We start from the raw sequence: 13,762 nt of genomic DNA, 5'->3' as shown, positions 1-13,762 counted from the left end.
GGCCTCGGCGTGGGCTGCAGCCTGCCGGGGCTGTCTCGCTAGTGAACATTTGTCCAGGGATCAGCGAGCGGCCAAAGGACACGCTGTGAAAACAAGCCGAGACGGGAGGAGGTGCAGCTGGGCTGCTGGCGTGTGGGAGGGAGGACGGCGCCAGCGAGGCCTTCGCGTTCGCTTCCCATTTCCTTGGGAGCTGCTGAGAGCCTCCCGCTGCCCCTATGGATCACGAGTGCTGGTCCTGTGGGTGGGCAGAGGCTGGGGTGCCCAGCTGAGCCCACCGCAGGACTGGCCCTTGGCTCCAAGCCAGCATCCCCAGTGCCAACTGGGACCAACTGGGCAGCATCCCCAGTGCCAGCTGGAACCAGCTTCCATCCCCACCAGCAGCCAATTGCTCCTGTAATTGTGCTAGTTGACTCAGCAGCTTCAGGTTTTTCATAGTTCCTCTAAGTGCAGAGGAAGGTGAATGCAAGGTTGTGACCTTTTCTAATTGCATGGTCACCTCTGAAATGGACCCAAGAGCTGTGGCTCTTGCATCTCTTAATGGATTGCAGGGCCAGGAGAGGGCGTTGAGGGCAGGGAGGAGGACAGTGTGGCTGTGTCCTGGAGAAGCACAACGGATGGATCCCTCTGTGGTACTGGTGAGCAGGAAGAGAGAGATGTGGAGCTGAACCCAGAGGGACCCCACCACCCTGCACCTACAGCAGGAGCTCCCCACCTGCACCTTGAGGTGTCTCTTGCCACTTGTGCTCAGTCAGGACAACCTGCAGAGGTAACCAGCAGGTCCAGCTTTGCATCCCCACATCTCCCAGAGCAGTTCCCCATGCCCTCTGGCCAGCCCCAGACAGCAAGGCTGTCAGGGTGCTGGGGAACAAGTCCAGCAAAAGGCAGAGCTTCTGGGGGCCACCCGGGTGCCCCTGGGGCCCCTCACCCCATGAGCTCACCCTCCTCTGCTGCTCCTGTTCTCCATGTCCTGTTTGTCCTCAGCAGCTGCAGGGACAGGCTGCCTGTGGCCTCTTGCCCTGCCCCTCTGCCGGCATAGAGCCACCATTCAGATCCCCTTAGGCTCTGCTCGAGGTCACCATTCTTGCATTTTTATTTTTACTTTTCTGCAAAATCAACCCCTTTGGCTCTCTGTGTCCCCTTTTGTCTCCCACGAGGCTCCCAGACTGTGTCACAAGCTGGCGTGCTGCGAGAGGAGCCCGCCTGTCTGGGGGAATGCAGCCCTTGGCAGGGGGAGACACACTGAGTGCAGGGCTGGTCCCAAGGGTCCCCTGGGCTGTCACTGCATGCTGGGGTGGAGGCAGGGTGAGAATGATGAGCCCAGCATCAGGGCTGGTCTCTGGGGCTGGCTGCTGGTGGGACCCTGGTGGCTCTTGCCCACATCCCCAATCCAGGGGCCATGCCCACATTGCTGCTGGCTGTGCCCCCTGGGGCTCTGAGTCTGTGAGCCCTGGTGTCTCTGGGTGTCCCTGCTGTCTGTGTTGGATGAAGTGGTCAGGGCTGGCGTCAGCAGTGACCCCACGCTGGCCCAGAGCCCTCCCAGCTCCAAGAACAGATGAGGCTGGGTCATGCTGAGCCTGCAGCTGGGAAAACAACAGTGGAGGAGCCCCCACATGTTCCTCAGCTGTATTTTTAGTTGCTGCTGGGTCAGAGGCTGTCAGAGATGTGCAGGTGACAGTGGACAGTGTCAGGCTATGGCACCACACGCGGTGCAGTGGGCAGGAGCCGCAGCTCCCCACACCTTGATGACAGGGTTACTCCAAGCTCTGGTGAAGTCCCTGTTGGGTTAGGGACAACCACAGTTGCCACAGGTCCTGACCACAGCCCAGTTCTGTGGGTGACAATGAACTCATCCTGGCTGAAAATTGGTAAGGGAGGTTTTATTTTGGGCTGACGACTTCTCTTTCCAAGTTCTCTCCAAACCCAGACAAGCTGCTCACACTTTTCTTACAGAGACCATGGGTTTTCCCTGGTGTTTCCCCAGCCCACATAGACCTGCCAGTGTGAGGCTTGAGAGCAGCAGCAGTCCTGCCTCTGGCACTGGTACAAGCTGCCCGGGGAATTCCCGGGCTGGTAATGGCACCAGGGAACACAGATGCGTCCGGATTTCCTTGCAGATGGCAAAAATGGCTGGTGTCCTTGCTCACAGCCACAACCCAGCTTCTGTCATCCCTGGGTAGCCCCAGCACGTGGCTGCAGGGGGGCTTGAGCCATGGCACACGAGAGAGATGTGGAAAGAGCTGGGACAGGATGGGGAACTGCCCACACGTGCTGAGGAGCGTGTGGGGCCAGAGGGACTTCTGACCTGTGGAGCAGGGGGGAGCTATGGACAGTGGAGAGAAGGGTGTTGACCTGCAGTCCTGGGCAAAGGACAGCAGCAGCACAGGACTCCTGCAAGTCCCTGGCCTCCTGGGCTCCTGGTTCCCATGTGACCACTCCCATTCCTTCTCCAGCAGCCTGGGGGAGCCAGCCTTTGCCCGGTGGAGCAGACCCCACACTCCCAGAAGAGGCAGAGCAGCTCAGCAGGAGAAGCCTTTACCTGTCCAAAGGGTTGGGGCCAGCAGGGCAGGATTTCATGTTCCATTCCCTCTGTCACCACTTGCAGGAAGCACTAGCGGGACCGGCACATATGTTGAGCTTTAGATGTGGTTTTGGCTGCTCCTTGCCAAACAGAGCAGTGTTTGGTCAGAGTTCAGCTCTTTGAAGGCTTGTTTTTCAGTTCAACTTCAAAATTTGCTCAAAGCCTGGGGAAAGACTTCCTGGTTTTGTGTCCCCTCTATGCTATTCCTTATACAGTTTCATTTCTCCTTATGGAAGAGTTCAGCTTCCTCCATGCTCTTCCTGAACATCTTGAATGTTGTTTTGTTACAGCCCTTCAGTGAGATGGGGTTGTCACCATGGCAGGTTTGGGATCTCCTGCTCTAACCTGAGCCAGACCCAGATAAGAACTGATGATGAGTGACAGGAAGGGTCACAATGCCAAGGAGGCTGTGAGTGGGGATTTGGCTTTTGCCTTTCCCTGTTCTTGCATGTTTCTTTCTGGCAAAAGGAGCTCTGGCCACAATGAGCTTGCTCACAGTCTCCAGGCTCCCAGCAATGCATTGGGCTGGCACTGATGGAGAGTCACAGCCTGTGGGTGGTGATGGTGGGACCCAGCTCTTCCTTGGGTGGTTCGTCCCTCTCTGCAGGCACCATCCTTGCCATGTCTCTGTTTCCCAGGCCCCAGAGCTGACAGTGACTGCAGTGCCCCTTTGAAAAGCCTTTTTTAGCCACTCATACAAGCCTGGTGGGCATTTACTGGTTGTCTGCTAGGCAGCCTGCAAGTGACCCTGCTGAAAACTTGTGGGACAAAAGGCAAAGAGGAAGAGAACGCCTTGGTCTCTCTTTCCTCGATCTTCACGTGCCGAGTTCCTCCAGCACAAACTACATGGCCTCATCCCTTGGGGTCTCCTGAGGCTGCAGCCCCAAGGGATTGCTGTGCTTGAGCAACAGCTTCGTTTCACAACATCCTTAATTGGCTCAAGGATGTTGCCTCTGGCAGCCAGGACTTCCCTGGATCCAGCTTGAGATCTGCCTGCATCAGCAACCATGGGTTTCCTGTGCCTGGACCCCAACAGGAAATGAAAGTAACTGAATCATTTCTTCTTCCCTCACTATTGTCCTGCAAAGAGAGACCAGCCAGCCCAGCTCTCCTGGCTGGGGAGGCACAGGGGTGTTCCCCCCTCACACCTGCCTGGCTGCACCCAGCTCCTGCCCCTGTCTCCAGCCATCATGACAACAGCTGGGACATATCATGCCTCAGCAGTGATGTCTTTGGAGCTTGATCCTGGGGTGATGGATGTTTCCTCATCTCTATGGCTGCTCTGTGCAGGAAGGGGTCTGGAAGTGACTATCGCAGGGCACTGCACTGAAGTAGTGGTGCAGCTGTCCAGCCCAGGCAGGTGCTCCTTTGCCAGCTCTGCTGGGTGTGGGGGTCCCTGGCATCTGCTCACATGAGGTGAGAAGCTGTGACCTGCCTTCTTTAGCCACAGTTGTGCCCCAAGGCAGTTCTGGGGCCTTTGGCAGGTCTGTGGTGCAGCTCACAGAGGAGCCAGGAGAGCCGTGGGACAGGGACAGAGATGGAGAGCAGCAGGGCTGGGACCCTGCTCCTGGGCAGCCCAGGCTGTTCCCAGGCTGTTTTCTGGGGGCAGGCTGCAGACACGTGGCTCTGTCAGGCTCAGCTGCCACTGCCAAACCCAGCTCTGCTCCACAGGCATGAGGATGCCACAGGCAGGGATTGCTGGCAGTGACAGAGAGTTGGAAACAGGGCTGTTGCCTCCCAGTTTCCACTGCTCCTTCCCTGCCTTCAGAGAGAGGCACCAGGTGTGCCTCTGTGCTGGGCCATGTGCCCATGGTGCCAGCAGCATAGCAGAGCAGGAAGGTGCCAAGCAGGAAGTCCTGGGGACGCCCCCCGTGGCTCCGCACACCACTGTGACTAGCAGTTCCCTTTTTGGCAGGGATATAAAGGTGGTGTGGGCTGGGAGAGCCCAGCATAGCACTGCACTGCAGGAGGCCAGGATGGGAATGCAGAGCGTGGCTGTGGCTTGTGGGGCACTGGCCTTGTGCCTGGCACTCACCACCGCCACCAACCCTGGCTTCGTGGTGAGGATCACCCAGGCAGGCTTGGACTATGGTGGGTTCTGCTTCTGATTTCTCTCCTGACAGCTGTGCTGGTGGCAGAGGTGTGGAGCCAGGTGCCCTGTGAGAAGTGCAGGGTCCTGGGGCAGGATGGAGGATCCTTGGCCATGGGTGCCCATGTGAGGAGCACAGGGACAGGGTGGGGAAATCCTTGGACAGGGGTGCCAAATGCACCATCAGCCAGGGCTTTCCCTGCTGCACCTGCCTGCCCCCCATGCCACAGCTTGATGGAGCCCCTGCAGAGGGGACCAGCCCTGTGGGGTGTCAGGGAGCTGCAGCCAGGCAGTGTGGGAGGCTGGCACAGCAGGAGGGTGCTGGTCCCACAGCACATCCCAGCCGTGAGCCCTGGAGGAGGGAGCTGCAGAGGAGAGAGGAGTTGGGGAGTTTAGGGAGGGGCAGTGACAGAGATGGATGGGCCCCGTGCTGGTTTTATTGAGGCAGGCAGAGCCCGGCTCCAGCAGAGCACAGCTATGGATTGAAATGCACTCTGTGAGAAACAGCTCATTTACCAGGCAGCTCTGCCAGCCGTGTGAGAGAGAACGTGACTCCCCTTCCCAGACGGAGGCTGGGGTGCAGCACCCACTGCTGCTCCCTGGGACATAAGCTCCATCCATCTTCACCTGCTGGCAATGAGCGTGGAGCAGCCCAGTGCCTCCGACCTCCCACACACCTCACCTGGTTGGCAGCCTGGACAGTGAGGACTAGGACACCTCTCTCCTTTCTGCAGCCACCACCTTCCTCTGGGGCTGCAAGCAGGGCTCCAGGCAGCATTACCTGGATGCTCTCAGGGCTCTGTGCATGGAGGTTTGCTTTAAATCCAACCTGGGAGGCAGCATCACCTGGATCTTTCCTCTGATCCTTCTGCTGCATGCCCGGTGTGTGCTCCAGCCCCTGTAGCAGTGGTGGAGTGACGCTGTCCCTGTGTCCCTGCAGCCCAAGAGCAGGCGATCGCGTCCCTGGAGAAGAAGCTGGCCCAGCTGAAGCTGCCAGATATCTCGGGGGACTCTCGTGTCTTGCGTGTGGGGAAGGTACACTATGAGCTCTCCAGGTGAGCCCTGCCAGAGGTGTCTGGAGCCACCCACTGCCCCCTGACCCAGGCAAGGGGCAGGAGGAGTGGGGAGGTTGGGGCCCCCGGAGCAGTGAGGACCATCCTGTCCCCTCCACAGATCCCTGACATGTTGGCCCTGTCCATCCTGTTTGCCCTCCTTCCCTCCCTGATTTTCTCCCTCCCTCCCTAGCCTTGTGCTTGGGTGTGTGGAACCACTGTAACATGACTTTCCTTTTTATTTGTCTATTTTTAGGCTGCGCCTTCGTGATTTCCACTTGCCGTACTCCCGGATTACCCCAATCTCCAACAAGGGCCTGCAGGTCTCCATCTCCAACGCCTTTGCCGAGCTGGACGGGGACTGGCGGGTGAAGTTTCTCTTTATGTGAGTGGCCAGCTCTTCCTCTCCCTATTCAGGCACCCACTCTGTGTCTCCCACTCTGGAATTGGACAGGTTTTTTCTCCTCTCCCTCTCCCTTGTGTTTTGGGCTGTCACTTTGCTCCCCCAGATATGATGGATAAAACAGGCTGGGAGGCAGAAACAAAGCATGTGAAAGGAGAGCTATACATGGGCCCTCAGGTCTCTCTTCCACCACCCCTACTTGCTGTCTCACTCCTCTCTGTGTAAAAGTTACCTGTCCTAGTTTATGTGCCAATGAAATTTGGTTCCCCTGAATTTTAACATTTTCTCAATCTCCTCTGGATGCACCATAACAGAGGGAGAGTGATCCAGATTGATGCATCCTCAAGTAGATTTGAGGTCTCTTCACCAGAGCTTGGCATTTTTCATCCACTTTCTCATCCCCCTCCACCAGCAGCCGGGACCATGGATCTTTTGACCTGAAGGTAGAAAATATCTACATCAAAATTCTTCTGAGGCTGGGCAGTGACACCACTGGGAAGCCCACCATCAGCACCCCAGACTGCAGTGCCCACATCTCCAAAGTCCGGGTGCTCTTTTCTGGCAAGCTTGGGTATGTGACTTTACTGGAAGGTCTGGAAACGCTGTGTGTTAGCCCACCTGCTATGGGAGTGTGGTTCTGCCATTGGAACGAGGCCCTTGTGTGAGGAGTATGTTGTTGGCAAATCTGACTTTGCCTGGTCTTAAATATGGCCTGAATTTCTCCTGCTGTGGCTGCACATTTAAGGGGGTGGGTGGGGTTTACCAGTGAGTCTGTTTTCAAATGTAAACCCTGGGGCAAAGCCACATGCCAAATTGGTGTGGGAATGATGTTCCCAGGGGCTTGCCATCTCTAGGCTCTCCCTTTCCTGGGCACATCCTTCTGCAGTATGGATCTGAGCTAGGCAGGGCTTCTCTCTGTGTTTCTCTGCAGGTGGCTTTACAACCTGTTCCACAGAGTTATTGAGTCCAGGTTGCGAAAGATTTTGGAAGACAAGGTATGTGAGCAGTGGAGGGCAGGGCCCTGGGTTTTCTGGCGGTCTTTAACCCTCACTTGTGGCTGATGTGCTGGAAGGATCAGGGGCAGGGATATCAGAGGTAGGCATGTAACTACAGCCAGAGCACATGACTGTATTGCCAATTCAATAAAACCAAAGGAATGGGCGTCGCAGCCTCCATAGGATAGATTGACTCAGGCTGAATTTGAAACCTGGCGACTTTGCCAAAGCCCAGCATAATTGGTTCCTAATTAACAAAGACTTTTCTTTCCATGTGGTCAGTTAATTAGATCTTATGTCTCAGCCAAATTCATTGTAACCTGATCAGAGCTGTCCTTTAACCAGCCATATTCTGGAGGGCTTTGGGGAGCACTTGGGGGGAAATTCTCATTCCTGGATTTCAGACATTTGGTGTTTTGTTTTACTGAGGGGGGTCAGGGAGCTCTGGTACTGCTGACTACTACAGACACTGACGTGCAGGAGACCTGCAACAAGACATGGAAACAAGCTGTTAGCAATAATTACTACAAGGATAACTGGCATGAGTTACAGCCTCTCTGGATGTGAACCTTGCTTGGGAAGGAGGCAGTTGGAGAACAGGCAAATCCCATTCCTGCAGCAGATCCCATCCTGCCCAGGCACTATTCCCAATTCCATGCAACACCGTTCCCTAGTCCCCTGGGGTCTGTGGCAGCAGATGGTCTGGCAGCAGGAGCAACACCAGGGCTCAGAGGCCTTTTCTGCTCTTTTGTCACCTGGAAGGAGGACAGCTCTGGGACTGCAAAGGGACCCCACTGCCCTCTGCACCTCCTCCAAACTTCCTTTGCCCCACACACATTCTTCATTGTCTTCGTGGAGTCATGGTGTGAGGGGCAATGGGCAGGAGAGGGCAGGAGCAGGGACTGAGCTGCACCCTGGGCACAGCTGGGCCTCAGCCCAGGCCAGGCAGCCTGTGTCTGCCTCCTGCTGTTGCTGCAATGCTTGGGCAGCCCTAGTACCCCCAGTTCTGGGACTCCACTCACAGGGAGATCCCCGTCACAGGGAAATCCAGGTCACAGGGAAATGCGGGTCATGGGGAAATCCCGGTCACTGGGACTGCATTCTTCTGCCTGCAGCGACATCCTCACAGGCAGCAATGGAGCATTCCCAGCACAGACAGAAAAATATCACTGGGGACAGGGAAGAGCTGCAACCGGCTGTCACTAAGGCCATGCCCAAAGCTGTGTTGCCTCATCCTCCTCATCTCTGTCAGTGTGGTCGCTGCCCCTCCGCAGCGCTGCATCTCACCATCAGCTCTGTGGGCAGCATGCCCAGTCAGACAGATGACAGACAGATCCTGCCCGTGGTTCCTGTGATGTTACAGTGAAAACATTGAAAAGAGCTTGTGCAGATTTCCTCAGCCATCTGCAGGACAGTGCCCTGCAGTAAATTTCCCAGGGTAGTGATAAGCCTGTAATAAAATCCCCACAAATGCCAGGACTTCACTTGCGGATGGCAGAGGCAGAGGGATGCACTCTCCTGTCCTGGCACACAGAGCTGTAGGAGCTCAGCAAAGCTCAGCTTCAGGGCAGTCAGTGCTCCTGCCACTGCGGGGTGGGTTCATCCTCTCTGTTGGGAATTGTTGCAAGCAGATGCTTGTAGGGATAAACGCGGCTTGTGTCTTGGACACTTAATGTGCTTCCTGATGAATGGAGGCAATCATCACAGTGCTCATTTACTTAAGCAAGCTTTGTCATGGAGCTGGGAGTGTGGCTGTGACCTGGCTGCCCCTGCTCAGCCCTGTGGCCTTTCTGTCCCACAGGTGTGTGACAAAGTGGCCATGTCTGTGTACAATGAGCTCCAGACGTACATCCGGACATTGCCAGGTACTGGGTGGATATATGTGCATTTAGGAGCAGTTCTTTCTAGTTTACCCAGCCATGAAGAATGTTTTACTTTGTGTCTGCTCCTCATGTCCTGATGTTAAGGCACCCAAGCTGGGAGCTGGAGAGCACATTCTTAGCAGACAAAATCACTGTGTGTCCTGTCTGGCTGTGGGAATTGCTTCAGGATTTGTGCCCATAGACTTGGGGGGGCTCGGGCTGCTTTAGCTGGGGGACCCTGGTCACTCCTCAGGTCAAGGAGATGGTTTACATTGCTGAGAAATATTCAGGAGGAAAATAGTTTATTCCCTTCTAAAGAGAAGCGAGCAGAGGAGCAATTGGTAGTGAGTTGATGCACCAGGAAGCCCAGTCATGGCACTGCCCAGATGCCAGTAGAGACCATCTGCTTCCAGATTTCCTGACCATCTCCTTACTCATCTCTCTTCCTTGTGTTTACAGTCACAGCCAGGATAGATGACAAGATTGGGATTGATTATTCCTTGGTGGCACCCCCAAGAGCTACAACCAAGTCCCTGGATGCAGACCTGAAGGTGAGAGGCAGCCCTGGGAACCCTTGATTTGGCCAGTGCCGTTGCCAAAGGCAGGTGACAGCCAAGGTTTTGGTACCTGCTGCAAATGCTGTTGGCCAGCGTGAGTCAGCAGGTGAGCCCCACTGCTTTTTGCAGCCCTTCTCCACGTCTCTCCCTCCTCCCAGGGTGAATTCTACTCCCTGGCCCACCGCTCCCCCGTGCCCTTCTCACCGCTGCCACTGGCCTTCCCCTCGGATCACGAGCGCATGGTTTACTTTGGAGCCTCCAGCTACTTCTTCAACACAGCCGGCATTGCCTACCACGAGGCTGGGGCACTGGTCTTTGAAATCACACAGGCCATGGTGAGTGGCACGAGTGGCACAGGGCAGGGAAAGAGGTTCCATTTGCTGAGGAGCTCTGGGAGCAGCCAGCAATCCTGGAGAAGCCCCAGTGAGAGAGCTGGGGGCTGTGGGATGAGACTGTCAGATATGGCAGCATGTGGGGATGCCATGGGCTCCTCTGTGCCCCATTGCCCCAGTGTGACAATCCTCTCCCTGCAGATCCCAAAGGATGTAGAATTCAAGCTGAACACTTCTGTCTTCTCAGCCTTCATTCCCCAGGTGAGCAGTCTGGCCCTGCCTGCCCAGAGCTCCTGCACACACAGGCTTTGCTCTGTGACAGGTGTTCTCCCCTCAGGACTGGGGGCTTGTGCCATCATTCCCATCCTCTCCCATCTCCCACACAGCTGGAGGAGAAGTATCCAAACATGCCAATGAAGTTCAGGGTGTCCACTCCCACTGCTCCATTCCTGACTGTTGGAGAAGGAGGAATCTCATTCCAGCCCATTGTGGATGTCCAGGCTTATGCCATCTTTCCCAACTCCAGCCTGGCTCCTCTCTTCCTCCTCAGCCTGGTGAGTTCAGACTGTGGTGCTGGGGCAGAAGGGATTTTGAGCTGTGCCCTGTCCTGTTGCCCAGATCCTGCCAGGGGAGCTGCCAGGTGCTGTCCAGGCACAGTGAGGATGTACCCAAGTGAACAATGCCTGAGCTGACAAATGCCAGGTTTAATGCTGGATGCAGACACGCCCCTGGATGGGCAGTGGTGTGTTTCAGCTGGTCAGAGCCTTTCCCCTGGTGTCTGCTTTGGGCTGAGGTGGGGTGAGCACTGCCAGAGCTCTGTGCTCTCTCCCCAGACAGGGAACGTGTCCGCTGTCATCAACGTGAGATCCGGCCGCATAGTTGGGAGCCTGGATGTGGGCAGGTACAGAGGGCAGCAGCCACTGCCTGGGCAGGGGGTGGCTGGGGGTCTTTCTGTTTTGGGTGCCCAGGGCCAGAGAGGGGATGGGAAGGTGCCTGGGATGTGGCCTTGCTGTGCAGGGAAGGAATGAGCTGGGGCTGGAGGGAGTGGGATTTGCATGGCCATGGGTGGGTGGAATCGCTCCCTCCCTGGGCACATCCTCCACAGCACCACTTCTGTCCCTGTGCAGGATCAGGCTCTCTCTGAAGGATTCAGCTGTTGGCACTTTCCAGGTAAGCTCTCCTTGACCACAAGCAGAGCCCCCAGCATGGAGCGGGCAGCCTGCTGGGGGCAAGGACAGAGAGTCATTCCCCACTGCCTCCCAACATGGGACCCCACACTGACCCTGCAGCCACCTCCTGCCTCAGCCTGCAAGGCTGGGAAGGGATGTGGAGCCTGATCCATTGCTGCTCTCACCCCAAACATTTCCCACACTGCCACTGTGAACAGACAAAGCTGCTGGTCTCTGGCAAAGTGTGTGCCCATTCCACTCTTCATTTCCTTTTTCTAATTATCCTGAAGTACCTGCATGTCTCCTGTCCTGCAGGCTAAAGCTTTTTCTCCCTCTCTCCCCACTCCCCAGGTACGAATGATGCAGTCCTTAATAAACATCCTGACTTCCAGTACGCTGCTCCCACGTCTCAATGGTGAGAACCTACTGAGGGGAATGGGGTTGCTGGAGCACCCTCCACTCAGGTTGCTCCATCCAAGGGGTCCCAGCTCACTAATTAAATCCTCCTTGCCGAGGCTGATGCAGGGCAAAGTGCGTGCAGGAGGCGGCAGTGAAGCAGAGGGAGCCTCTTGCTGCTCTGACAGGCTCCCAGCAGCAAACGTAATGGAAAATATGAGCCCTGTGCAGATCCTAATGCTTTCCAGACCCTCTCCCCGAATCCCTGCATCTCCTGCCTTGCCAGCAGCTCAGACCAGAGTGGGGCTGGTGGCAGCAGTGGCCAAGGGGGCTGTCCTGGCACAACAGGCAGCCCTTCTGTGGAGCTTGGCAGGAGTTTCCTCTGCCTGCCCCAGGAGCAGTGGAGGAGAGGAAAGGGCTGGGGGAAGGAGGGGGCCACTTTCTCTGAGTGCTCTGTGCTCCCTTGACTCCCATTGCCATCCCAATGCAGACACATGTGTTGTCTTTTCCAGCCCGCTTAGATGAGGGTTTCCCTCTGCCACTTCTGGACAGGATTCAGCTCTCCAATATCCTTGTGAGGTTCCAGCAGGTGAGTGAGAGGGAGCAGCTGGCTCCAGCTGGGGCCCATCCTGCTGCCTACAAAGCCCTGCTGACCAGCACAGCCTCCCAATCCAGTTCCCCCAGCTGCGCTGGAAAGTGATGAATGGGAGGGTGCTCTTCACTGAGATCCCAATGGCCCAGCAGCAAACCAGAGCACATGTCCCAGTCCATTCTGCCTTCAGGGATGTGCTGGGTGCTGGGCAGTGCAGCTGCCTGCGCCTGTAGCAGCCCAGCACTTTCTCTCTTTCTGCCAGAATTTCCTGCTGCTTGGAGCAGACGTTCGCTTCCAGCCCCGGGGATGAAGATTTGGTGATGAGAGCCCTTCAGCACTAAATCTGCTCCATTCACCACTTTGCCCATCCCTGCAACCGAAGACCACCAGTCCTGCCACTGTCCTGCACTGCTGCCTGGGCCTGCACCCTCCATCCTCCTGCTGGGGCCTCACCTGGTGCTACCATGAGCTGGGGGTCCCGTGCCCTGGGCCACCCCCTCCCCTCCTCCCTCTGAGCAGCAATAAAGGCGTTGGTGCTGGGGCTCTGCTCTTGGTGTCACTGTCTGCACCTTGGGCCACACAGGACCAGATGGGAGCTGGAGCTGGATCAGGGCCACTTTGTTGGGCTGTTTCCATGGCCATGGTGAGGCACCATGGAACACCTGTGTCGCAGTATCCTGTGCCTTCACTCCAGCCTTGGGGCAGAGTGGTTGGAAAAAACACAGTTGAAAAGGCCCTAGGGGTGCTGTGAATAGCAGCTGAACATGAGCACCAGGTGGCCAACAAGGCCAGGGGCATCCTGGCCTGTATCAGCCATAGTGGGGAAAGGGGACCAGGGAAGGGCTTGTGTTGTGTCCAGTTCTGGGTCCCTCACTTCAGGAAGGACATGGAGGTGCTGGATCATGTCCAGAGAAGGGCAATGGAACCAGGGGAGATTCTGGAGCACCAAAGAGGCTGAGGGGGCTCAGCCTGGAAGAAGGGAGGCTCATGGGGGGACCTTCTCACCCTCACAACTCCCTGACAGGAGGGAGCAGCCATGTGAGGGTCAGGCTCTGCTCCCAGGGAACAGGGACAGGATAAGAGGACATGGTCTTAAGTTGCACCAGGGGCTTTTTTCGTTGGATATTAGGAAAAATTCCTTCACGTTAAGGATAGTTAGACCTTGGAATGGGCTGCCCAGGGAGGTGGTGGAGTCCCCGTACATGGAGGTGTTTAAGGGAAGACTGGACATGGCGCTCAGTGCCCTGGTTTGGCTGAAATGCTGCTTCTGGGTCACAGGCTGAACTCGATGACCTCGGAGTTCTTTTCCAACCAAATTAATTCTGTGATTTTGTGATTCCCACGGTGGCAACGCCCAGCAGCGGAGCGGGCCCAGAATGGCGGCGGGGCGGAACGCGGCGTCGAGGGGCAAAGGTGGCAGTGGGGCCTCCCCGTCCCTGGCCGGGCGCTCGGTCCTGAGAGCGTCCCTCTGTGCTGTGGCCAAGGCACTTTTTCTCCCCAAGAGCTTAGTCCCTAAAGTGTTTCTGCAGTGGAGATGCTCTCAGGCAAGCAAAGTGATAGCAGATAAGACAGAGCCAAGACATAATCCGCACACCACAAACGCACTCTCAGGTGCCATTAGATTCCCTGCTTCAGCTGAATTCTCCTGACAGAGCACTTGGGCACTCAGGCTGGGGCTCAGAGCGGGAGCAGCAGCTGCAGTAGCCCGTTGTGCTGGGTCCCCAGGGAGAAGGCAGA

At 56.5% G+C, this 13,762-nt stretch overlaps 1 protein-coding gene across 1 annotated transcript; it reads left to right on the top strand.

Moving 5' to 3' along the window:
• The first annotated feature begins 4,554 nt into the window (after positions 1-4,554).
• Positions 4,555-12,363, top strand: LOC128936015 (bactericidal permeability-increasing protein-like). Its single transcript, XM_054274671.1, has 15 exons — positions 4,555-4,669; positions 5,608-5,722; positions 5,976-6,104; positions 6,538-6,693; positions 7,054-7,117; positions 8,919-8,982; positions 9,439-9,530; positions 9,695-9,871; positions 10,070-10,129; positions 10,255-10,422; positions 10,702-10,769; positions 10,996-11,038; positions 11,389-11,452; positions 11,946-12,022; positions 12,288-12,363. The coding sequence occupies exons 1-15, from the start codon at positions 4,555-4,557 to the stop codon at positions 12,333-12,335; spliced, it is 1,440 nt and encodes a 479-aa protein (XP_054130646.1). The 3' UTR covers positions 12,336-12,363.
• Positions 12,364-13,762: the final 1,399 nt, after the last annotated feature.

Source organism: Melozone crissalis, unplaced genomic scaffold (assembly GCF_028551555.1).
Source record: "Melozone crissalis strain CALT ecotype California unplaced genomic scaffold, PUWL_Pcris_2 ptg000017l_1, whole genome shotgun sequence".
Lineage (NCBI taxonomy): Eukaryota > Metazoa > Chordata > Aves > Passeriformes > Passerellidae > Melozone > Melozone crissalis.
This window is presented reverse-complemented; position numbering and strand designations above follow the sequence as displayed.